The sequence below is a fragment of the Clarias gariepinus genome, chromosome 24, assembly GCF_024256425.1.
Source record: "Clarias gariepinus isolate MV-2021 ecotype Netherlands chromosome 24, CGAR_prim_01v2, whole genome shotgun sequence".
Lineage (NCBI taxonomy): Eukaryota > Metazoa > Chordata > Actinopteri > Siluriformes > Clariidae > Clarias > Clarias gariepinus.
The window spans coordinates 2,515,276-2,541,740 of NC_071123.1; the positions used below are offsets into that span (position 1 = coordinate 2,515,276).

The 26,465-nt window shown below is 38.1% G+C and overlaps 1 protein-coding gene across 2 annotated transcripts in view; it reads left to right on the forward strand.

The window, feature by feature from the left end:
* The window catches only part of LOC128511888 (astrotactin-2-like), a 434,725-nt gene that overhangs the window by 93,155 nt on the left and 315,105 nt on the right, over positions 1 to 26,465 (forward strand). For both annotated transcript variants that reach the window (XM_053484912.1, XM_053484914.1), the window contains exon 2: positions 1,867 to 2,054. In XM_053484912.1, coding sequence (XP_053340887.1) covers positions 1,867 to 2,054 — 188 coding nt within the window. The remainder of the gene's footprint in view (positions 1 to 1,866; positions 2,055 to 26,465) is intronic.

Sequence of the window (26,465 nt, forward strand, 5' to 3'; positions counted from 1 at the left end):
TTGTGGTGAGCAAGCAAGTAATGTGCTTTCAGTTCATTTGTGATCCATCCTGATGCTGCACTTCTTAGAGGTTTTTGATGATGTGCATGCATCCACATGGTACCGTGAAGATTTGCAGATCTCACAATTGCATCACTGGATGATCTTACAGTATTTGAATAATGTAGATTCGTAACTAAAACTTCAATCATAAAGACTATTTTTCATTTTAAAATCATCAGATGTTTTGGGGTTCTGGGTTCTCCTTGTGGCACCAAGGCAGCTTTGGCCCCTCTGGGTATGGCTGTGGTGTCTGGCACCAGGGCCTGTTGGCAGCTGATCCTTTGGGTGCCTTGGGTTGTAAGGTGGGACCTCTGTGTATTGGGCTTGTTTGTCAGGTGCATGTCATGGACTGAGACCTGGGGAGTTGGGAGGCCAAGTTGGTGTCGTTTGACTCTTTGCCCCTGCGTACGGTAGGCTGTGGTGCACTAGGTGTGCTGGTGGCCAGCATTGACATTTATCACCAACTGTATTTGCTTTCTTGTAGGATCAGACCAGATGTGCTGCCTTTTGGTCCCAATGGGATTAGGCGAGCCTTGCGTGCACATGAGCCTGGCACTAATTTAATGGTATATACTTGATAACCATTTTTATTCATTTCCTCTGGTGGTGGTGTTAATGCTATAGCTGATTAGTTTACACTGCAATGATCTATAATCCCTTTGCCTATTCTGCTCACCAGTGCAAGATGGGAGGCCACTCTGTGCAAGAAAGTAGCAAGAAAATTGAGAAACAAAAGGAAACACCATGCTGGGTCTGAGTGGCACCTTGTCGTACATGGTGGCATTTTTATGCTGATGGGGTACAATTTTATTAAACTGTAAATCTTAACAGATTTTTTTTTATTATTATGACAAAAGCTCTGAATAAAACACAAGCATATTATTAGTTATTATTGCTCTTAGTCTTTGGAAGTATTTGTTGGGTCTTAAAACATGGAATTCAAGCACAAAAAGAAAGATGGCAAACTAAACAACAACAACAACAAAACACTGCGCTCTTAATGGATCCTTGGCTCATCCTTCTGCGGATCCCATAGTCATTCCTTTACAAAACCCTGCAACAGCGGATCTCTTCCAAGAGTGTCCCTAACATGTATTTAATAATCCCACAATCTGGTATCTTTCAGAAGGTGATGAGTTTCTTTTGGTTCCTGCATCATCCAGAGAGTTTCTTTTTTTTTCTTTTCTCATCAGTACCACTTATTTCATATCTAAATCTAAACACACAGGTTCATCTTAATCCGCTTTGGATCAAAATCTGTCCTTAAAACCTCTATAGAAATGAAATTGGATTGAACAGGATTAAATAAATGTCTGCCATTTCATTTACAGTATTTGGTGCCAGTGCAATTTCAAAGCTCGTTTAACTGTGTCACCTTGGCACACTGTATAAGATGACTCTTATTTTCGCAAAACGCATTCACCGGCTAATAGATTTTTGATTGACTATTGATAATCTGGCAACCAAAGTAAAAAAAAAAAAAACATCTCAAGTGTCTCCATAGCGCGGACATGTAAATCATATCATTTGTGTACAGTTTGTATGTCTTGAAATGTTTGCAAACTGCAATATAAATATGCTCTAAAGTGTCTGACTGGAAAGAAGAATGAAAATTGATTGCTTAGATTTGAGGACACATCTGTGTTTTCAGCGTTCAAAATGATAAGTGACAAGCTTTCCACTGCTAATCTGTTTGCCGCTGCGAGAAAACCACCACACTTATTAATCAGTCTCAACATTATTAAAATCAAACTCTTTTTAGATTATTAACATCAATACCTCATGGAGCTTACACTTGCTCTTTTGCTATATTTGCCCATACAGAAATGTCGGGGACAGGTGCCGATATCTCCCAGGTGCACTGGAAGCAGCAGTGGCTGGAGAACGGGACGCTCTTTTTCCACGTGTCCATGAGCAGTTCGGAGCAGCTGTTTCAGGCCACGCAGCCCACCGCTCGAGAGCCGTCACAGGGCCTGCACGAACATGTGCACCTGCTTCACATCTCTGTCATGGTAAGTGCTCTCAGCTGCTGTGCATCCTGGCCAAGGCTAACTAATTTGCTAAAATGGTAGGCTAAACATTAGCTTCCAGTGTGTTTCAAAACAAAGCAGATAAACACCAAATGTGCCCCCAGTTCTATGCTAATAGACAAGATTCAGAAAAGGTTCATACCATCTAGAACAACTTTTGTTTTCTAAATCTGACCTAAGGTTGTCCCAAAAGTGCTGTGGTAGTGATGGACAGTTCATGAACGATTCATTCGTTTTGAACGAATCATTCTTTAACATGACTCAGAAGAACGAGTAGTCTCAGAGAGTGTTTAGATCATTTTCTACTCTGCGCGTATGCTCAAGGCATCACAAAACCTCTGTAGGTTATGTACAGGAAACAGAAAGAAGTAGTTACCTTTGAATCTTCTAGTCTGAATTGTTTGTTCCTTTGTCATGAGACTCCCATAGATGCTAATCAGTGCAATAGACTCAAAAGAACAAATGACTCGGACTAAAAGACAAAAAAAAAACATTCAATTCTGTTTCCTGTGTAATGCACTGCATAGAGTATATGGGAGTCATTTGACAAAAGAACGAACGACTCGGACCAGAAGATATGGGAGGTGAGCTGCTCATATGTCCTAAGCTGCATTGGAATTTTTTAATTACTGGAACTTTAGCCAAAATTTTTGCATTTTTAGACGTGTAGGGGGTCTGTTTACTGAAAATGTTAAATTTTATTTTTGATCAAAAGAACAACAAAAAAAAAAAAGATTCCTTCATTTTGATAAATAAACTAAGTCAGTAAAATAATAAAAACCTACCAACACTATTCTGTGGAGAGATAAGGATTCGTAGCTTAAACGTGTTTTACCTGAAATCCTCTCTTAAAGGGAAATCCTCTACTTGGAACCTTTTTAGAGATCAGAAATCACTTTTGGGTGATAATTTATAGATTGTTACATTAACACTAAATGCAATCATTCTGTGTTTCCTCAAGGGGCAATCAAATAACTCTTTGGTCTCCGAAATACAAACTTATTTTTTAATTATTTATGAGCAGTATAAGAGTATAGGAATGTACAGCAAAAGATTTTTAGTTAGGTGAGGTGTTCTGTGCACTTCCAATAGAACCCTATTTAGAACCTGCATTGACAGGTAAAACCTTCTACATTGAATCATTCAAAGTTCTTCCGGAGGAACAAACTTAAGGTCTCTTTGTGATGCTACTGTAAATGGAAACATGTTTTCTAAGAGTTTTGTACTGATACAGTATATGGGTGTTCCTTTAAGCTTTATTGATTAGGAAGGTTTCGCTTGGAACTCAGTTTGAAAGGAAATCACATTACAAGGAAAGCTCACAGTGCTTAATAGAATTTTTTTTTTTTTTTTTTACTGTAGCTAATGGATTTTAGTGATTTCTTTGACCCAGTCTTTTTCTGAGAATGAATGATTAGACAACATGAATCTTTTATTTTATTTATTTATTTATTTTTTAAGAGGGTAAATTATTTGCTGCACTGCATGTTCTTTTATTTTGTGCTCTAAATACTTGGGTAATTTATTCTACTAGTGATGCTTGGTCCTCCGCAGAAAAAGACAAACTCCAAAATATAACTTATCATTAAACGGCACATCAGATTGTCTGTATTATAGCAGGTTCATTTAAAACCTTTTCTGAAAGAAACTGTAAACTATATTTAAGAGCATGCACAGTCAACTGGATGATATAATGTCCTCTTAGAAACCCTCAGTGGTTCTTTGATACTTAATCACAATACCTGTTTAATAAGTTTATGTTGAACCTTTGAAATCTTGTGGTCTGGAGTTTGATTGACTTTACATAACTTTCTCCTGGGGTTTCATATCACTCGTGCCCTGTACGTTTTGTGACACACATACTCCTTGGTGTCTTTAATGTAATATTTTGCTACTTGCTTTATTTATTGATTAATTTTGATGGAAAATGTTTGTCATACGTACTTTACATTGTATGCCGTTAAAAACAACCTTCCATGGTAGAATATACACGTTCTGTTCAGTACCTTAGATATCTCATATAATGCCTTTTTTTCCCCTCCAAAGTCTAAGCTCAACCCTTTTAATACCAAGACACTCTAACCCCAAATAGGAACTGTTAACATGCCTCAAATTGACCACATCATCTCCAGTAGGCTATTAGCCAGGCTAAGACATTGCACCCACTTGGCACATACATTCGCTCTGGATATCCCCGATTGACACCTGGGCTGTAAAAATGATGGCCAATTGGGTAAGTGGCTATGGGCAAATGAGGAAAAGGCCCATCAGGTGCATGTCTTTGCGTGTGTGTGTGTGTGTGAGAGGCCTGAGACGTGCTCTGGCGTTTCGAATGAGCATCATTAACTGTAATACTGTCAGCTCAGTGACAGATACGAGGTTCGTGCTCTCTATTCTTCCATCAGTGAGTTGTCACTCATTCTCCTCCTCCTTCTAGTTCACGATCTGCAGCTTGATAATCGACACTCAGGAGCAGAGCTGCTGTCTCAAATATGCATCTGTGTGTGATGTGCTGCTGCATGAGAGGAAAAGGGTTTTAGCTTCTAAACAACAAATTAAGCATTGTTTTAGATGATGTAAAAAGTGATTGCAAAGCATTACTAGTTTAATATATCCAGAAACATGTAGTCCAGCTGATTACTATTGTATTTATTCCAATTTTTACAACTGTGGAGGGACCTCTGGTCAACTTTCACACATGCATTCACTCACTACTGTATGTGCAATTAAAAAAAAAAAAACACCAATTAGCCTAAACTGTACGTATTTGGACTGTGGGAGGAAACCAGAGTACCCAGAGGTAACCCACAAGCACAGGGAGGACATGCAAACTTCTTGCACAAAGACCCAGAGGAGGGAATTGAACCTGGAACCACTATGTAAGCCACCATGCCACCAATATGTTAATACTTACTTTATGTTCTTGATATTTTGTTCTACATTTAGTACAACACTTATTTTTCTCAGAATTCGAACTGCCACTTTACATAAAACACAACTGATTGCTTTTGATATACAGTATTACCATGATTTTTTTCCCAAATTTGTTACCTTGTAACATTAGCCTTTCAGGTCTCTAGATCACATTTATACATGCTAGTGATGGGTCGTTCATTAACTAATTATTCTTTTTGAATGAGACTTTACCGTGACTCAGAAGAACGAGTAGTCTCCGAGAGTGATTCTTTTATTTACTACTGGGCGCGCATGTGCAAAACATCGTAGGTTATGTACAGAAAACAGAAGTAAGTAGTTACCTTTAAGTCTTTTGGTCCAAATCAGTCATTCTTTTGTCACGCAACTCCCATAGACATTATGCAGTGCAGTAGATTCAAAAGAACAAATGACTAGGACCAGAAGATACGAGAGTTGAGCTGCTAATTCTGTTTATCATAATATGTCCTTAGCAGTATTGTAATAATTTTATTACTGGAACTATAGCCAACATTTGTGTATGTAGACATGTTGGGGGGTCTGTTTATTAAAAATGTAACATTTTATTTTATTTCTGATCAAGAACCGAGTCACTAAAATGATAAACTTCCAATTACTAATACATGCTAAAGGTTTAAAATAAAAGCTAACTAGCTACAATAAGCCCACTTAACATGATTTAACACAAACAGATTTTGAATATACAGTACGTTCACAAATATACTTAATGTTTCCTTTTTTTTTTAGCTAACAAGACTCAGCTAGCCTAAGCTAACCTGAGAGAAATTTTGACTGGAATCATATTCATGTTCTAAGTCCAAACATAAAAATTCAGTTTAAAGATACAGTAGCTAGCTACCATGAGCCACCATTGGATGATTAAACACTGTCCAGATAGTTAAATGTAAGTGTATATTCATACTTGTAAACAATCATGATTGCTAATCCAAGACAGTTAGCAAACATGGGCTAAACCTGAAAGGAATTATGTATAAACTTTCAGGTCATATAATTAAAGGCACTGCTCCTTGATGCAAGTTAGCTAACATGAGCTAACCTGACAGGAATTTGTAAAGCTTTTAATTCATATTAATAAATGTAAAAAAAAAAAAAAGAAACGAAAAAAGTTTTTACTGTTAGACAGCTAGCAAACATGATGCCCTACTGACAGAAATTGACACTAAGCAGATTAGATTGAGACTTCTTGAATTTAAGAGATGTTCATACATTTGAAAGCCTTCATTGCTAGCCAGTTCGCTAACACAAGCCTATTTGACAGGATTACCACTAGGCAGCTAAAGAAGTCAAAGTCACCTGATTAACAAAAGATTTAGGTGAATATTCTTTACTGATAATATATTTGTTGTCACATCAAATCTAGTATATATCTAGTAAATCTGTATGTTGGGGACTGCCAAAAAGCCCATGAGCCCAAGTAGTTTAAAATAAACTATTAATCTGAACTTGGATTGTACTTTGCTTCTCTTAAAAAGTTTATTAAAATGACTTGGCAAATTAACTCATTAAATTGGGTGCAGATGTTTCATCAGAATGTTAATTTTTAAGTGTAATGTTCTTTTTCAGTAACTCCTATAAGTTATTAATTAAGTATCCATCTAGGAACCTTTGTAGTTCTAGGGACCATGGAGGCCAAAGGTGATCGTTTTATTTATTCCCATATTTACATCCATGGTAGGACTATTAATTTAATAGCCAATCAATATTCGTCATTTACTGTATTTGAGGACTAAAACTATACATAAAGCTTTAGTTTGTGACTTTGGAACTTCTTTATTGCTTGTATTTGTTTGCACTTACTTTATTGATCCTGCATTAACCCGAGGTGATTCACACAGAGCCACTTGTTCCCCTCGTCAGAACAATATAAATCGGAGAATTTAAGACCCCAGGGAGAACAGTTACCTTTAATAGATCTGCGCCTGATTGGCCCCCGCTTTAGTCTCCCAGGCAACAAGGCCTTCTGATTTTATTCATGTGCACATTAGGAATATGAAGTGTTTATTGCTTGGGTACATCTCGGGTATACTGCAGGTAGAATTTCTACAATGCATTGAGAATGTATTTGAGATTCTCAGCCTAGCTATATATTTTATATTACACTCTCGTTAAGGCCCTAGATGAAAAGATTGATGCATGGATTGGGCAGAACTTTAAAACCGTATACCAGTCAAACAGGCCATTTTTAAATTTAACTGCTACACTAAATAGTGAAATATTATACATCTGAATATTTATTCAAAACAAGTACATTTTAAAATATGCTGTGCCTTGTCTAGGTGTGTTCATTTGAGTATTAAATCTGGCATTCAATGGCATTTTTATGACTAGGCGTATTTATAAATACCCAATCATAATCATCATAAATAAAGACAAGTTATCTATTCATACAAGTTTAAATAAATAAAACAGTCCATATTAAACAGTTAAAAACATTTAAACATTTAAAAGACAAGTTAAAACAATATGAAAATTATGATAATTTAATATTTGTTAAAGAATGACAAATGTCTTTTTTATTATTTGTTTACAATTACAGATAATTTTGTGCAATCCAAACAAGACTGAACGTCTTTTGTTTGACCAGTTTCTTGCCTTTAGATATTTTTTTTTTATTAAAGTGTTAATTAAGTGTAATTAACAATTATGCTTATTTTGGCATGAACTGGGATCCCAGAATGACATATTGTGCATTTTATTTTTTTATTTTTTTTTTATTTCTGGAAAATTTTATTCCTGTGGTCTGTGGCTCTCAAAAGACAAACCAATGTAGAACACTTTACAAAAAGGAATGGACCGCAAAGTGCCAAGACAGCATAGACACCATAAAGCAAGCCCTTCCGAACCCATCTATACTAGTCCAACCCAATCTCAAACAGCCGTTTCAACTGCACACGGACACCAGCAAAGTGGGTCTAGGAGCCATCCTCACCCATAACTCAGCCTAAGGAGAATGAGTAGTCTACGTATCTACGTATGGGAAGTAGCAAAACGAAGGCACTACCTGGACGGCCAGGATTTTGACGTCTTTATGGCTTTTAACTGCCCTAAAACCAGCTCTTGCCTCACCCAGTGGACCCCAAGGTTACAACAGTTCGTCTTTACAGTTCATCACAGAAAAGGCTCCTTAAACCCGCGCCTGAATGTCCTCTTCTGAGCGCCCCCGCCACTAAAAGTGAGCCCCGCTCCATGTTTGGCCATCATGACCATCAAGTGGTCCTTTGACTTACCCTGCGATCTGTATGAAATCACAACAGAAGGACCCTACCATCTCACAGCTGCTCACAGGAGACCAACCAAGAAACGCACTAGATCAAAGGATCTCCTTTAAACACCACCAGGGGGTGTTATATCACAGGGACCAAGTAAAACAAATAAAAATAAAATAATTCAGCTGGTTGTCCCCCAGTTATTAACCCAAAGCTTTCTCCACTACTTTCATGACAATCCCTAAGGTGGACACCTAGGGCCACTAAAAACCTTGCTGAGATTATAGAGGTGGCTTGGGTGCTGACTGTGCGCAAGGATGTACAGTATGGCAGTACGTGAAGACTTGTAACGTTTGCCAAAGGTACAAGCTGGAAAACAGCTGTTACAAAGCATGGAGGTCCCAGAACATGGACATGCAGTGGTATTGAACATCATGGTTCCCTTTCCCCTGAGTAAAAGGCAAAACGCTTACCTGATAGTGGTAGTAGATTATTTTACCAAGTGGGTGGAAATGTTTTCCCTAAAGGCTGTAAAGACCCAGAAACTTGTAAAAATTCTACGGGAGGAAATCTTTACCAGATCGGGTGCACCCAAATACCTAATTTCCCACTGAGGTCCACAGGTCATGTCCCAGCTACTGGCTAAACTCTGCCAAACCTGGGGAAGAGTACAGAAGCTGACCACGAGCTACCACCCACAAACCAATCTGACAGAACGGATAAACTAAAAACCATGACAGCATCCTACATTGAGAATTATTACCAAAACTGGGACCAGTGGTTACCCGAGCTCCACTTCGCCATCAACTCAGCTCAACAGGAAACAATGAAGAAAACACCAGTGGAGCTCATGCTAGGCCAGTAACTGAAAGGACCACTGGAAAGGCACATTAACAAACCACCAACACCTGACCACGCAGCTTATACACTACTGGAAAGACCATCGCAGAGGAGGTGAAACACCGGGTGAAGATACATAGAGCTAAACAAGCCAGATACTACAATCCCCGTAAAAAAGATGCGCACTTTCAGCTGGGCGAACTGGTTTGGATGAAGACTCACCCACTCTCTTTTGCGTCGCAAAAATTCTCTGCTAAGCTAGCGCCCAAGTGGGAGGGAACAGCAAAAATAAAAAAAATAATAAAAAGGGCCAATCAATTACACCATGTGTTGGGGTAACCCTGAGGAAACCGATGTATTTAATGTAATGAAATTTAAAGTGCTTTTACGGAGGCAAGTTGGTGCAAAAGGAAGTCAGTATTCAAGGATCAGGGGTTCCACCTGCTGAAATTACGGATGTAATTTCTTTAAAATGTCTGCAGCATTTAAATTACTGCTGCTAAGTGTCTCATCACTATATTCACGTAAAAGCGATTGACATTTACAAAAATTTCAAGCAATTTGATCACAAGTCCCTAGTTTGGCTTCAACACCCCCTCATATTATTCAAAATACATTAGGGAAACTAATACTTTTCTCTAAATCTTCTTCTTTGTCTTTCGGCTGTTCCCTTTCAGGGGTCGCCACAGCGAATCATCTGCCTCCATCTAACCCTATCCTCTGCATCCTCTTCTCTCACACCAACTAACTTCATGTCCTCTCTCACTGCATCTATAAATCTCCTCTTTGGTCTTCCTCTAGACCTCCTGCCTGGCAGTTCAAACCTCAGCATCCTTCTACCGATATATTCACAATCTCTCCTCTAAACATGTCCAAACCACCTTAATCTGGCCTCTTTGACTTTATCTCCAAAACATCTAACGTGGGTTGTCCCTCTGATAAACTCATTCTTGATCCTATCCATCCTTGTCACTCCCAAAGAGAACCTCAACATCTTCAGCCACTGTCTCTAAGCCGTAGAGCATTGCTGGTCTCACCACTGTCCTGTACACCTTTCCTTTCATTCTCGCTGATACTCTTTTATCACATAACACACCTGACACTTTTCTCCACCCATTCCAACCTGCCTGTACCCGCCTCTTCACCTCCTTTGAACACTCTCCGTTGCTCTGCACTCTCCGTTGCTCAGTTGACCCTAAGTACTTAAAATCCTGAACCTTCTTTACCTCTGCTCCCTGTAGCCTCACCGATCCTCTTGAGTCCCTCTCATTTACACACATGTATTCTGTCTTGCTGCGGCTAACCTTCATTCCTCTGCTTTCCAGAGCATACCTCCACCTCTCCAAATTTTCCTCCACCTGTTTCCTGCTCTCGCTACAAAGCACAATGTTATCTGCAAATATCATAGTCCATGGAGACTCCTGTCTTACCTCATCTGTCATCCTGTCCATCACAAGAGCAAACAAAAAGGGGCTTAGAGCCGATCCTTGATGCAGACCCATCTCCACTTTGTTCTGTCACACCTACAGCACATCTCACTACTGTCTTACAGCTCTCATACAGTACATGTCCTGCACCACTCTAACATACTTCTCTGCCACTCCAGACCTTCTCAGACAATACCACAGCTCCTCTCTTGGCACCCTGTCATACGATTTCTCTAAATCTACAAAGACACAATGTAACTCCCTGTTACATTCTCTGTACATTCTCTGCCTGCATCTTCAAAGCAAATACTGCATCTGATGTACTCTTTTTAGGCATAAAACCATATTGCTGCTCACAAATGCTCACCTCTGCCCTTAACCTAGCTTCCACTACTCTTTCCCACAGCTTCATTGTCTGGCTCATTAGCTTTATACCTCTATAATTGCCAGAGCTTTGCACATCTCCCTTGTTCTTAAAAACTGGCACCAATACACTTCTCCTCCATTCCTCTGGAATCCTCTCACTCTCCAAGATCTTGTTAAACAAACTAGTCAGAAACTCTACTGCCACCTCTTCTTAGCACTTCCAGGTATGTCATCAGGACTAACAGCCTTTTCACTCTTCATCCTCTTCAACGCCCTTCTCCCCTCACTTCTACTAATATTTGCTACTTCCTGTTCCACAACAGGCACCTCTCCTACTCTTTGTTCTCTTTTGTTTTCCTCATTCATCAACTCCTTAAAGTACTCCTTCCATCTTCCCATCACCCTCATGGCATCTGTCAGTACATTTCCATCTCTATCTTTAATCACTTTAACCTGCTGCACATCCTTCCCATCTCTATCTCTCTGCCTTGCCAACCTGTACAGATCCACCTCTCCCTCCTTACTGTCTAGCCTAGCATACAAGTCCTCATATGCTCTTTGTTTGGCCTTTGCCACCTCTACCTTCACCTTACTCTGCATCTCCCTGTACTCCTGTCTACTGTCTTCAGTCCTCTCAGTGTCCCACTTCTTCTTAGCTAGCCTTTTTCCCTGTATACACTCCTGGACTTCCTCATTCCACCACCAAGTCTCCTTGTCCACTTTCCCCTTACCTGATGATACACCAAGTACCCCCCTACCTGTCTCCCTGATCACATTGGCTGTAGTTGCCCAGTCAACTGAAAGCACCTCCTGACCACCCATAGCCTGTCTCAACTCCTCCCTAAAGACTACACAACATTTTTTCTTTCTCAGCTTCCACCACTTTGTCCTTTGCTCTGCCTTTGTCCTCTTCACCTTCCTCACCACCAGGGTTATTTTACACACCACCATTCTGTGTTGTCTGGCTACACTCTCCCCTACCAACACTTTGCAGTCACTGATCTCTTTCAGGTTACAACGTCGACACAAGATGTAGTCGACCTGAGTGCTTCTGCCTCCACTCTTACTGTATATGTCACCCTATGTTCCTGCCTCTTCTGGAGAAAAGTATTTACTACTGCCATTTCCATCCTCTTTGCAAAGTCCACCACCATCTGTCCTTCTACATTCCTGTCCTGAAGACCAAATCTGCCTATCACATTTTCATCACCTTTGTTCCCTTCCCCAACATGTCCATTGCAGTCAGCACCGATCACCACTCTCTCACCTCTGGGGATGCTCTGCATCACTTCATCTAACTCACTCCAGAATTTTTCCTTCTCTTTGAATAATGTGAATACTTTTCTCTAAATGATTAGTTTTTACTTTATTTTACTATAGATTTTTGCATTTATCAATATTTTGCAAGTGCAAAATCTTTTTCAATGCATTTTAAATCCTGAATAAGAATAATACTGTATTTAGTACAGACTAGCAAACATTAGCAGTGTGTGAATGATAGTGTATGTATACAGAATTTTGCAGAAAATGTTGCAGGCAATGCTTTGCATAACAAGCTCGTAGGACTGCATTACGCATCATTACATGGGGAGAACAAAACAGAGGGTGGTTCGAATTATTCCGCTTTAATTGGCACACTTGCCAGTCATGCTGTGCAAACACTAGCCTAGCGGGATAATGATGACTCCGTAGGTTGCAATTTTGCCCCCACTGTTTCTTGGAGGAGCGTCCGGCCTGACGATGATGGCCGCCGGATCGGATAATGAGTTTTAAAGCTGTGAGTTGTTCGACTCACACGTAGTGAAAAAATAAAAATTATTGAAATGCGTAGCGGGAGAGAGGATGAGGAAAATGAGCCGAGTTGGGCTACGAGCTCGAGCTCTTTCAGCGCTGTGTTTATTTCAGCGGGGATTTCTAACAGCTTGGAAAGTAAATATATGGAGTGGTATGCACGGAAGGATGATGAAGGCACACATAAGAGTTCAAAGCTTCAAGATTACATCAGCTGGAACTTGAACACAGCTAGATAAAAAAAAAATTATGGCTTTTTCTTTAGTGAAAACTTGCACAAGCGTGTACGATACTTGGCATATTAATATCTACTGTATAGTAGCATGACTTGACATGATGTGTCATTGCTTTTTAGTTAGTTAATTGAAAGGCTTATGATTATTACCTCCTATGAAAAAAATATACAATTTTAAATATTAATTAACAGCTTAATAAAAAAAACTGTTTAACACCTTATGTCACTTAATTTAGTCTTATATCAACTTTGATGTCAAGTGTCTATGATTGATGATGATCGGTGAAATTAACCTCTTCCTGACAGCTTGGTATATACTGTACAAATGTAAAAAAAAAAAAAAAAAAACATTTATAAAGCCTCATTACATTGGCATTATCTGTAATAGAGCTTGATGTTCACATAAGCTGACATAAGACAGAAATAACCACTTGCTGACATACAGAAACATTAGACTAGTTTAAGTCAGCCTATATTAGGACATGTCATAACATATGACAGCTTATGTCATTTAATGTAGGTGTTATGTCAAGTTTTTCAAGAATTTGAGAAATCATGGTGACAAAATCCACCTAAATGACAGACTTTTGGTGTTTTAAATAAGAATGTTTCTGTATGTCATATTTTTAACCAGTACACCAGGGTGGAGGTTATGTAAGTCTCATGTACAGTAGGTATTATGTTGCCTTATGAAGACTAACAGGAATGCCAGGGTAGGAAGGGTTTCATTTATATCATTTAAAAATCATGTGATGAGTCGATAAGTTTCACAAAAATGCGTTTAAATTTTGTGGAATATGCATAAAAGTTCATAATCTGTTAAAAATGATGTGTGTCTTAGGCTTCGGGCTGCTTGTTTATGAGGACTGGTCCAACACATCCAGGCCTCGAGGCGCTTTACAGCACGACTCTTGCCTGTTCGTCTTTGCATAATCGTTCAGAGCAAGCTTGCGTTCTGTACGTGTGATGCCCTGTCTGTTTTTGCATCGTTGCCTCCGGGGTCTCGGCATGCGCCATTGATTTCGGCGTCTCATCTTCACTCGCTGGATATCAAACATCGTTTTTCAGTGGCAGCATAAGAGAGAGACTCTCTGAAACTTACACCGTTTGTAGATCTGATGCTCTATTTACAGTTAGCTCAGTGCATGTCATGTGGTGGGGGTTGGGGAGATGCGCGAGAAAAAAAAAAAAAAAAAATGGAAATCAATTCTTGGAGCAGCAGCATGCTGGGTAAGTGACCTATGTTAATTAGGCAGCAGGTTGCAGAATCGAAGTGTAATATTTACTGTGGTGTTCATGCACCAGGAAATGAGTTAATGCAGTGTTGCTGGGTGAAATAGTTGCCTGAGGAAGCACATTCTGTTCATCCATCAGCTATAATTGATGTGGTACAAGACCTGTGCTTTAATATAGTAGACTGTAAAAATATGTTGTCATATACAGTAAGACACATTGTATAAATGTCAAAGCTGTAGGAGGGACAACATGCATACGGACTCATGGAGTATTAAAAAAAAAAAAAAAGATAAATAGGGGGAAGTATTCTTAACTCTTTATTTCGCATTTGAAAATGAAAAAGAAAAAGAGTGGGGAAAAAAAGGCTAATTATGTAATATGGATATGAAGATATCTATATCTATAATGTAAGTGATAATAGAACTTGTGAAATTGTGTAGCAGACATTAGCAAGCACTGTAAATGTAACTAGAAAATAGGGATCGGAATAATCAGGGAACCCACCACAATATCCAAGTCCAGATTCAATCTGTATTGTGATACTACAAGTATAACAATCAACACTGTGGCCTTGCACCTTCAGGGTCGAGTGCTTGATTCCCGTCTATGGTCTGTGTGCGTTTTGTCTCTTGGTTGGTGGGTGTCCTCCAGGTACTCCAGTTTCTTCCCAAAAGTCCAAAAACATAAACATTAGGCTGACTAGCGTTCCCAAATTCCCCAAATTGAGTGTATGAGTGTGCTTCTGGTTCCTGTGATGGATTGGAACCCCGTCCAAAATGTACCCCGCCTTATAGTCTGAGTCTCTTGGGGAAGCCTCCATGCCACCCGTGACACTATACAGAATAAGCGCTATGGACAATGAGTGAGTGATGGGTAACTCATTATTATTATTATTATTATTATTATTATAAACAAACTTAGCAAATAATTTGCTCCTACCACACAGGATGCAGTGTTGGCCTGCCAGTGTGTAAATAGGATTATACTGTAGAGTAACTAGCATTAGTACTCGTTGATAAGTGAAGAGTTTGTAGAAGTAGTTAAAATCTGCTGACCTTTAATGTAATTAGTGATATTATTATTATTATTATTATTATTATTATTATTATTATTATTTGAGGTTAGAGCCCACATACATGTCTGTCTGTACGGCAGAACTCTCTGTCTAACTTATTAATACAAAAATCACATTTGACATTTTTTGTATCTTCTGCCTTGTTTACGCTAATTTATACTTTAATCATCAGCCAAATAAATACACTCACTGTTCAGTAATCGGAGAGTAAATCACATGAGAAATGGAAAAAAGTCAATTAGATAAAGATGAAGTTTTGATTTAGGAAACATAAAGGTATAATTGAAAGAGCAAGTTCTGACCAATGTAAAGCCAAAACTTTATTTTATTTATATAGACAGCACCACTATACCACCTTTACTGCAATAATATCCTGTATATATAAAATAATAATAATATAAAATCTATGTTTGAAGTTAGGGTGATGCTTGAGGGGGTAGCTCAGTGGTTAAGGCATTGGACTACGGTTTGGAAAATCCCAGGTTCAAATCCCCCGACCACCAAGTTGCCACTGTTGGAAGATTGGAGAAAGACTTTGGCCCTTGAGCAAGGCCCTTAACCCTCAACTGCTTTGATGTACAGTATAATGAGATAAAAGTGTCAGTCACTCTGGATAAGAGCGTCTGCCAAATGCCTAAATGTAAATGTATGAATTGCCACACAAAAGTATCATGATACAGTATGTAGCTGATTCATTTTCTCCTCACCTCTACTAGAAACTGATAAATGAATTAATAAAGGTAATGGACAGGTCCTTTTCAAAAAATTAGCATATTGTGATAAAGTTCATTATGTTCTGTAATGTACTGATAAACATTAGACTTTCATATATTTTAGATTCATTACACACAACTGAAGTAGTTCAAGCCTTTTATTGTTTTAATATTTATGATTTTGGCATACAGCTCATGAAAACCCCAAATTCCTATCTCAAAAAATTGGCATATTTCATCCGACCAATAAAAGAAAAGTGTTTTTAATACAAAAAAAGTCAACCTTCAAATAATTATGTTCAGTTATGCACTCAATACTTGGTCGGGAATCCTTTTGCAGAAATGACTGCTTCAATGCGGCGTGGCATGGAGGCAATCAGCCTGTGGCACTGCTGAGGTGTTATGGAGGCCCAGGATGCTTCGATAGCGGCCTTAAGCTCATCCAAAGTGTTGGGTCTTGCGTCTCTTAACTTTCTCTTCACAATATCCCACAGATTCTCTATGGGGTTCAGGTCAAGTTCATGGTTATACCATGGTTAGTAAACCATTTACCAGTGGTTTTGGCTCTGTGAGCAGGTGCCAGGTCGTGCTGAAAAATGAAATCTTCATCTCCATAAAGCTTTTCAGCAGATGGAGGCATGAAGTGCTCCAAAATCTCCTGATAGCTAGCTGCATTGACCCTGCCCTTGATAAAACACAGTGGACCAACACCAGCAGCTGACATGGCACCCCAGATCATCACTGACGGTGGGTACTTGACACTAGACTTCAGTCATTTTGGCATTTCCCTCTCCCCAGTCTTCCTCCAGACTCTGGCACCTTGATTTTCGAATGACATGCAAAATTTGCCTCTATCCGGAAAAAGTACTGTGGACCACTGAGCAACAGTCCAGTGCTGCTTCTCTGTAGCCCAGGTCAGGCGCTTCTGCCGCTGTTTCTGATTCAGAAGTGGCTTGACCTGGGGAATGCGGCACCTGTAGCCCATTCCCTGCACACGCCTGTACACGGTGGCTCTGGATGTTTCTACTCCAGACTCAGTCCACTGCTTCCGCAGGTCCCTCAAGGTCTGGAATCGGTCCTTCTCCACCATCTTCCGCAGCGTCCGGTCACCTCTTCTCGTTGTGCAGCGTTTTCTGCCACATTTTTCCTTCCCACAGACTTCCCACTGAGGTGCCTTGATACAGCACTCTGGGAACAGCCTATTCATTCAGAAATTTCTTTGTCTCACCCTCTTGCATGAGGGTGTCAATGATGGCCTTCTGGACAGCAGTCAGGTCGGCAGTCTTACCCATGATTGCGGTTTTGATTAATGAACCAGGCTGGGAGTTTTTTAAAGCCTTAGGAATCTTTAGCAGGTGTTTAGAGTTAATTAGATGATTCAGATGATTAGGTTAATAGCTCGTTTAGAGAACCTTTTCATGATATGCTAATTTTTTGAGATAGGAATTTTGGGTTTTCATGGGCTGTATGCCAAAATCATTAGTATTAAAACAATAAAAGGCTTGAACTACTTCAGTTGTGTGTAATGAATCTAAAATATATGAAAGTCTACTGTTTATCAGTACATTACAGAAAATAATGAACTTTATCACAATATGCTAATTTTTTTTTAAAAGGACCTGTAAGTAGTATTGGACATGAAAAATGAATCTCTTTTTTTATTTTAACTTTTCCTTCCTCCTTCCTTATCCTCTGCATGTTTAATCAGTCGTTCATTGAAATGTGATTTTTCATTTTATAAAAAGTAAACTGCAAATCATAATAATTATAATCATAATATTTATAATAATTATTATTTTGATATAATTCTGTCTTTCAAATTATGTACTGTATATCAACATATCACTATATGTCCCATTTCTCTGCTGCTGCTAAATAAAGTCTTTTTCCAATCTGTTACTATTAATATTACTATAACTGTGCCAAAACAAACCGTATTATATTTACACATCTGAAACCTACTTGAACTTATACCTCCAAAATGCCTGCAGTACACCGTGACAGCGGACCCGCTCAGAGTGAGAGGGTCTCATGCAGGAATAACCCATCAGTCAGGATCCCATCAGTTTTGGGATTTAGGACTTGAATCCCTGAGACAAACAAATACATACATGGTGTGTGTGGTAGGAGAGAGAAATCTGCTGAGAACCTGTGCTGTGTTTCTTAGAGACAGCCTACAAGTGGGATACAAGCATGTTGGAAATACCGGGCCTTTAGACGATGTTCAAGGCAAGCACACCGAGTTTATAGACCGAGATGACAGTTACCAGGAAAAGAAAAAAAAAAAGGTTCGTCCAGGGGACAGGACAGGACTGGACAGATAGGGTTCCTAACACGGTACCCGAGCTCCTAACCTGACAGTCTGCTGAGAAATGTAACTCGCAGAATCTTCCTTTATACAAAAAGCCGCTTCTTTGCATATCTTAAGTGTTTCTCTGCACAAGACTAATCGTGACGAGACTAAGATACTGCAAATTAGGAATTAATTAGCACAGACCGATTCTTCTGCCTCTTGATGATTCTTTTCAGAGTAGTGTCACACAGGCTGCTCGAGCATAATGGGAGCTTGACAGTATCTGTCAGCTGGAATAAAGTTTTATCATAATGATGGACTGACTGGTGCGAACAGTCTGGATGTGTGCTAAAAAATTTTGTTTAAAAATGTTAATTTTATCCTCTTTTTCTTTTTTTTTTTTACTTTTTCTTCCCATCTTTATCCTCTGCATGTTTGATCAGTCGTTCATTGAAATATAATTTTGCATTATATATAAAGTAAACTGTAAACAATTTGACTTTTTTTTTGGCTTTGTCCCCTTTATCCCAGGGTTCATCACATTGGATCATTTGAATTATTATTATTATTATTATTATTATTATTATTCCTGCTTTTAAGTTCACTGAGAATTCACTTGCATTAAATTGACCCTAAACAAGCCCTTCATAACAAGCCTGCTTCATATTCCTACCTACAGTATACAGTAAGCATACTTAACACTCATGATCACAAAACTATGACCTTACTGTAAATGAACCCTTCTTGAAAACTGACAACCCTACAGTACAAAAACATTTATAAACTTTTTTTTCCCCCTAAAGGGTATACGCTGACATGCAGATTTTGTCAACAACAACACTCACATCAGGTGCACTTTATATTTACTGTATGTCCTGCTTATAAGCTTTGTATGAAACTCTATGACTTAGTTTAATTTTAATGCTTGTCATCAGATTATCGTTATATACTTTGACATAGAATTTAGTCCTGACTTTTAAAGGTTATACGGTACATACTGAAAAGTGTCATAACACCACCTTATGTCACTTCTCTGTTGTAACAGCTGGCTAAAGCTGTCTTAAAGAGATGTCTAGTTTATGGTTTATGGTACAGTATGTACAGTAGGTTTATTGTTGTAGTTGTAGTTCAGTAGGAATTTGTTTTAAAAGCTTTATATTGTGAAAAAAGTGAGATTAGGAAATTTGGTTTCTTGTTCCTTAATTTGCTATTTTGTAAAGATATTCAGTTTTACTAATTGATTTCATTTAATTTATTTCATTTATTTTATAATTTGGAAATGTCAGAATTTGTACATTTATTTTATCTTTTTGTTCTAAAAATAAATAAATAAATCGGACATTACGATTGAAACGGTTACTCAGTACTCAGAGTATATTTTCATCAAATACTTTTTTATACTCACTTGAGGAATATTTTGAATGACTACTTGTCACTTCCACTTGAGTACAGTTTTTTGGCTACTCCACCCACCTCTGCTCCTACTGTACATATTCTCCTTTTATGCTAACAGACACAAACCTACATAAACACATATAAAGACTAAAAGGTATTTCATTAGGTGTCGGCTTTTATAATGACCATTCCACCCATGTACTGTATAATGGTGACATAACACCAAACAAGTGACTTCGACATAATAATGTAACATGAGGTTTTGTAGCCCTATGAGCACTGGTGCTAAATAAAGTTTTGTTAAACAAACACGCTGATTTAGTTAAATGATCTCTGAAGAATTGTGCTTTTCAAACTGAGCGAATATGCCTAATAGGCACGATTAATTAATTACATAACATGATCAAAGCAATAAATTGTCTTAACGTTTTGACTGTTTTGAATGTTTGTTAGAAATATGCTTATTCGTGTACTGTATGTATGTATTATTTATTTATTTATTTATTTATTCTGTTTGAGTTTGTAATGTAATGTTGAATGACCGTCTCAGTCCACAGTTTGCACTGGTTTTCAGAGAGAGAGCGAGAAGGAGTTTCGCTCTCCTATGAATCACTCACAGCACGTTCTTCACACACTTTCCAAATGGCTTCGAATCACTCTGCCAAGTTTGCTCCGTCTCTATCACTGCCCTGAGTCTCCGTTTCAGAAAATAACCCAAAATGACACCATATGATGACTGCCTTGTAAAAAAAAATCAAATAAAAAATGACTGCAGCTCCATCTAAAAGAGTCATTTGGCACCTTTCATTACAGATACTCCGCACAGTGCAGTGTGTGTGTGTGTGTGTGTTAGGCTGGTTCAAATACTGTGGCCTTCTTCAAAAGTAAAAATCTATCTGTTTCTTCTAAAGTGCTAAAGAACACATGTTTAAAAGAAATGACAAGATGAAGCTACTGTACAGGTCCTTCATCACTATCAGGATGTTTAAAAGCAAATTAAAACACAATTTAAAAATTCAGTAATCTTGAATTTAATCTAAGTAGATGTTTATGTATTTTTGACCCTGCATAAATATTTTTAAACCTGTGTTGAGTTCAGAAATGCCGAAAGTAATTAAACCCTCACTCACTCATACTGTACTTTATTCCCCTTACCCTGTACAAGGTTGCAGTAATCCCCTATTCCAGGGGACTCGGGGCATGAGACGGGGTACACCCTGGGCGGGGTGGCGAATCCGTCACAGGATACAAGCACACGCACTCACTCACGCACTACGGGCGATTTGGAAATGCCAATTAGCCTACACTGCATGTCTTTGGACGGTGGGAGGAAACGCACTAAGCATGGAATAAACACACAAACGCAGAAACGAGGCGGGAAACAAACCCTCGACCCTACACCACTGTGTGGTGCCCTAGTAATTAAACCTTGAGTCTGTTCTCTTCCGTTAAAGGTTTGCAATCATTCTGTCCTGGTAAAAGAAGTCCAATATTCCCGCGGTACTCGTGGTCATGACGTGCGGATCTCAACATCTGACTGTAACTGTAACAGATAGCACATGCGCTATGCAAGTTTCACAACACTGCTGCTTTATACTCCATTTATAGGGGTTAAATATTAGGATTCAAACTGTGCATTGTTAGCGCTATTGTGTAAAAAGAATAGTACCAATCCCTCACCAGGCTGTTGAATATTCCTGCTATGACATCAGTGAGGCCGTGTTCGCTCTCTGATTGAGTTATCGCTGGGAGTGTTTACATTCTGCTCGCACTCGATCACACGTCTTGGCTCGGTGTTGACACAAACGAGAGGTGGGTGATTGAAGGAGCATGCGTTTGCCAAAGCACACAGAATCAAACTGGATTTTGTAGCTGCTGAAAGATGTTTCAACGAGCCCTCATACCATAAAGTTTATCACAGTAGCATTGAGCTCAGTGTGATATAATATTTACTGCGGAGCCAAGAAAGACTACTTTAAAACAAATCAGCGGTACAGGCAGAGCGGCAAAGTAAGGATTCCTGATAGGAATATCTGTTTAGGTCATGTGATCTGTGGGGTATTAACACCACCTTGGACTCTAAGCTCATCTTACGTAAAATCTTCAAATATCCTACTTAGCACTGTTTCTCATACTAATTAATAAGGAAGCAAATACAGGAATAAAGAGGGTACTTTAGGGTTTAAGTGATCGTTTCAGTCTAATTTACTGTAAAATTATTTAAGATCGACAACTTCAACATACAGTAGAGTCCGCCCTTGTGTTTTCCTTGGCATCAGTTCACCAATTTGGATCTACGGTAACGATCAGGGCTGTAGATGATCATCTCTCAAGATCATCATTCTTGAGGGTCGAGTCAGAATCATTTGAAAGCAACACTATATGGGCAAATGTTCATGGACACCTGATTACCACGACCACATGTGAACATACTGTATCATCTCGATTTATTCCCTAACTTGCTGTTGTAATAAACCCCACCCATTCAGTTCATCTATAAGAGCAGTAATGAGCTCAGCTGCTGATGTTGGGAGGTCAAGGAAGCTCCGGTTCCAGCTCATCCCAGAGGTGATGGCTCAGTGGGGTCGAGTTCAGTCAGGGCTCTATGCAGGATGGACGAGATCTTCCACTCCAACCTTACCTCAGCACTGCATGTCTTAATGGAGCTGGGTTTTACTGGATAAGGGTTTGGGTTCTCTTACTGTAGTTCTGGTGAAGGGGAAACTGTAATGCTGCAGCGTACAAAGATGTTCTAGACACTTGTATACAGTACTTTCAACTTTCAACAATGGGCACAGTATTACATACAGTATGATCATGGTGTGCACATACTGTTGGCAATAAAATGAAGACCAATACAAGGGTAGGACTGTTTTACTTGAAAAGGAAGTAATGAAAAATGCTCTTCTTTGAAAGGCCGCTTGTTCATTGTGCTCTAAAATCATTCGATTTAGATTTTCCATAACAGACTTTAGATGATGCTTTGATCATCACTAGACAACCCCAAACGTTCATGGATCACCTTTTCCAACCAAACCATGCTGAGAAAATTTCAGTGGTAAAGAGATCTGAAACATTTAAAAGAATAGAACTTTTAAATAATGAATAAATGATGACCAAAAAAGGTTTAAACATGTTAGTTTAGCTAAAATCATACTCAATCAAAATTCTCATAGTCGGACTAGCACACCAAAATAATGCGGTCCTGATTCGGGCTACTCGTTCATGTACAGTATACCTCAATCGGACAGTGAAATCAGCCTCGGTGCTTTACACATGCCCGGCAGTTCCAGTCCCGAGATTTGACCCAGAATTGGATCCAATGCGTAACAATAGAAGAACCTCCTAACAATATGGCAGTGTCGTCTGCCTTCAGATAACACCATGACCACGAGGGGTAGTGTGTATCAAATTTCCAGTATGGCCATGTTTTTCGACACTAGAGATGCTGCTAGCTAAGTTCTTTGCTCATTTTTAGGTTGCCACCCAATACGTCAACTTGGAAAACAGTACTAACAAGCTGAAAGGCTGCATATCGCCACCTGTTGTACCGGAGTCCACATACCTGGCCGTGATTGTATAATAGGACAAGGACAGTTATCCAATCCAATGGCCTAGTCGAGCCTCTGGTCATACCTCCACTTAACTGCTTACGTTAAACATACTGAGTGTTATTAAGGAAGAAACTTTCCTTGATTTAACACGTCCAATGAAAAGCAATTACACACCAAAGAAAACTTGAGTCCTGGATGTAAAGATAAAGAGACAGCATACCATTAAAAATTAATTTCCCCTGTCTTGTGTGAGTGTAAGTTCGAAGAATTCCTGCCTGTCTGTCCATAGATTAAACTCAGTCCCAGGCTGAAAGCCATTCTTTTTTTTAAATCCTTGAGGACAAACTTCACATTTAATTGGAGTGTGGAAAACTGACCCTCTGCGTTCGACATCCGTCAACAGGAGGTCTAGAAAACTTGATACAAGTCCAGAAAGACGAATTAGACTCCTGCAGGGTTACGGGCATTTTTGTTTATTCAGTTATTTTCTATCTTTGCCATCTCTCAAGTCCTAGTTCTTGAGAGTGTGTGAAAGTAGGTGTCTTCTCTGCAGCGATGGAACAGGTGTAACGGTCTAATTAAACATAATTAGCGCCAGCACGGAGACTGTGGGGATTGAGTTTTTTTTCCCCCAGAAGCTAATCTTTTTCACACACTAATTCAGCCATATGTATTGCTCTGGGCTCTGAGTGCAATATGACGTGAAGTCAAATAACGTTTATGCTAATATGACTATTCTAATCTGTTTTTTTTTTTTGTTTTTTTTTTACTACTTCCTGCCGTGTTACACTCTTCTATACACACTTTGGCACTTAAGTTGGGTAAAGGGATTTATCAGATGGTGCTGTTTGACCTGGATTCATTTTCCATTCCTTAAATATTGGCCCTATAAAAAAGAATAATGTACGAGTTCTGACCATAGTTTAGCAAGATTTTACCGTAACAATGTTTTTTAAAACAATCATTTAAAAAATTTGCTTAAGCATCCACATATAATTTTTTTTTTTCACTTGTAGAGAATCTTGTACTCTGGTTTATACATTTACATATTAAACGTAATATTTCATCTTATGTTTATGCATGTTCAGATCACACTTTTTTTAAAATTACCATCAAGTTCCAAAGACTGAAATAACGCATAAAAACAAAAACAAACTAACAAACAAAGCCAATGTAAGCCAGGTTAGGAAATTAATATCCTCTGTAAAATTCTTGATACTTAAAGCATTAGTGATGTAATTGCATTTTTACCGTAGTTATCATTTCTTTTATTTATTTTAGATTATTTCTTTTATCTATTATTATTATTATTATTATTATTATTATTATTATTATTATTATTATCAGTAATAGTAGTAGTATTCATTAGTTTTCATTAGTAAACATTTCCAAGTGATCTGTATTTAAATTTTTAAAGAGAAAAGTTTGTTTATGCCTGTATTTATTTATTTATTTATTTATTTATTTATTTATTTATGTTTCGAGATAGTGGTCAAATTTTTTTCCCTTTTTTTTTTTTTTACTGAACCTTGAGATTTTGTAATTATTATTATTATTTTTTAACCTTTTATGCTTTAAATTGCAATTATTTTCCTATTATTCTAGTTGCAATGCGGACTAGTTGCGTCATATTTGGTGGCTATAGAGCTCAGAGCTACATGGAACTTATCCATTTTTGAATAGTCTTTTTGTTTGTTTGTTTATTTATTTATTTGGCTTTAATCCAGAGTAAAAGTGTTCTACTCCCTGCCTGTTGCTCAGTAGCTCGGACCACGGCACCTTCGCTTGAATTTAATCTAATTGCACGTGTATATATTTATATATATATATATATATATATATCACTCCCTGGCCTTAAGTAGGAGTAAAAGTTAGATTTGTTTCAGAGCAGGAGCTGGAAGTGCATCTTGCTCAAGGTGCTTCTGGGAAATGAGTCCCCTGCTATTCGTATTTATTTTTAATGGACTTCTTCTTAATGCACAACTATTTATTTTCCTTCTCTCTCTTTCTTTCTCTCTCTCTCTCCCTGGCGTCGTCCCTTTTAGGGATTGTGTGAATATCTAAACCGGAGTGATTATATGTGAAATATCCGTGGGGCAAATTAATATTTAACAGGATTTACACCTAATTATTGAGGTATAAAAAATTCAAATCAGGCTCGAGGACAGGAGCTCGGCACTGTTTCAATACAGCACGATAAAGAATCTAATTATAATCCAGACTTCAACTTTCATAACTGCTCATAAAGTAGATTTAAAAAAATAATAAATAAATAAATAAAATCTGGACGCTTCCTGTCACAGATGAATGCTTCGTGCCTCCTGATTACTCTTTCAGAACTCTTGTGCATGAAAGTGTGAAGTGAACGTGAGAACAGGGAGGATGTCAGGAATGCTGCGTAAACCGGAGTGTCGCTAACAGGCGCTCTCTGGGGTTTGATATGTGACCCCAAAACTTTTCTTGATGGCACTAAACTAAACCGCCTTTCGATTTTTTTTTTTTGTTGTTGCATTAAGTAGTATACTGTATTTTAAACCTAAATTAAATACGGTCATGTTGTAATATTAGTGAAAAAAAAACGCTTTACACTTTTTTCTCATAAGGTAAATATATAAATAATTTCCTTAATTTATTCTATTTCTTTCTTTCTATCCCAGTTAATTTTTTCCTTTTTTTTTTTTGTTCTTTAGTTAATTTTTGCATGCGTTTCTTCGAATGTAATGCATTTCCCCCCTAATTTTTGCAATCTTTTTTGCATGTTACTTTCTTTCTATTTTGCCCTTTAAAGTCTTTAACTTATCTTTCTTTTCTGTTTATTTAGCCTCTGATTTGAGAGATTACCCAGTAGGTTATGTTTCTTTAATGCATTAGTGTTTCAAAAAGAAAAAGGACAGAATACTGAAGCAGCTTAAATGTATTTTTAATTTCTGATGTTTTATTCTGTGTCTTTATATACTGTATAATTATATGTAAAATTAAATAAAGATTGTCATATCGTTTTTTTTTTTTTATCCTTATTTGTTTACCTTTTAAACAAGTCTTGGATTATAAATATTTAAACTAATTGATTATTAGAGTTGCACAGGCAGTGATGATACAGTATTTATCATATTTGTGTCTTGTTAGTTATTTGGGAGGGTTTATACCTATAAAAAAAGGGAAATGATACAATTTCAAATAATTTCTACAGTATAAACAGTTTATGGTACCGTATGTCATTTAATATCGGTGTTATGTCAACTTGACATCAACATACAGTATGCCAAGAAAATCAGTTTCTACTATTGATGATGCTTGATAAAAAATA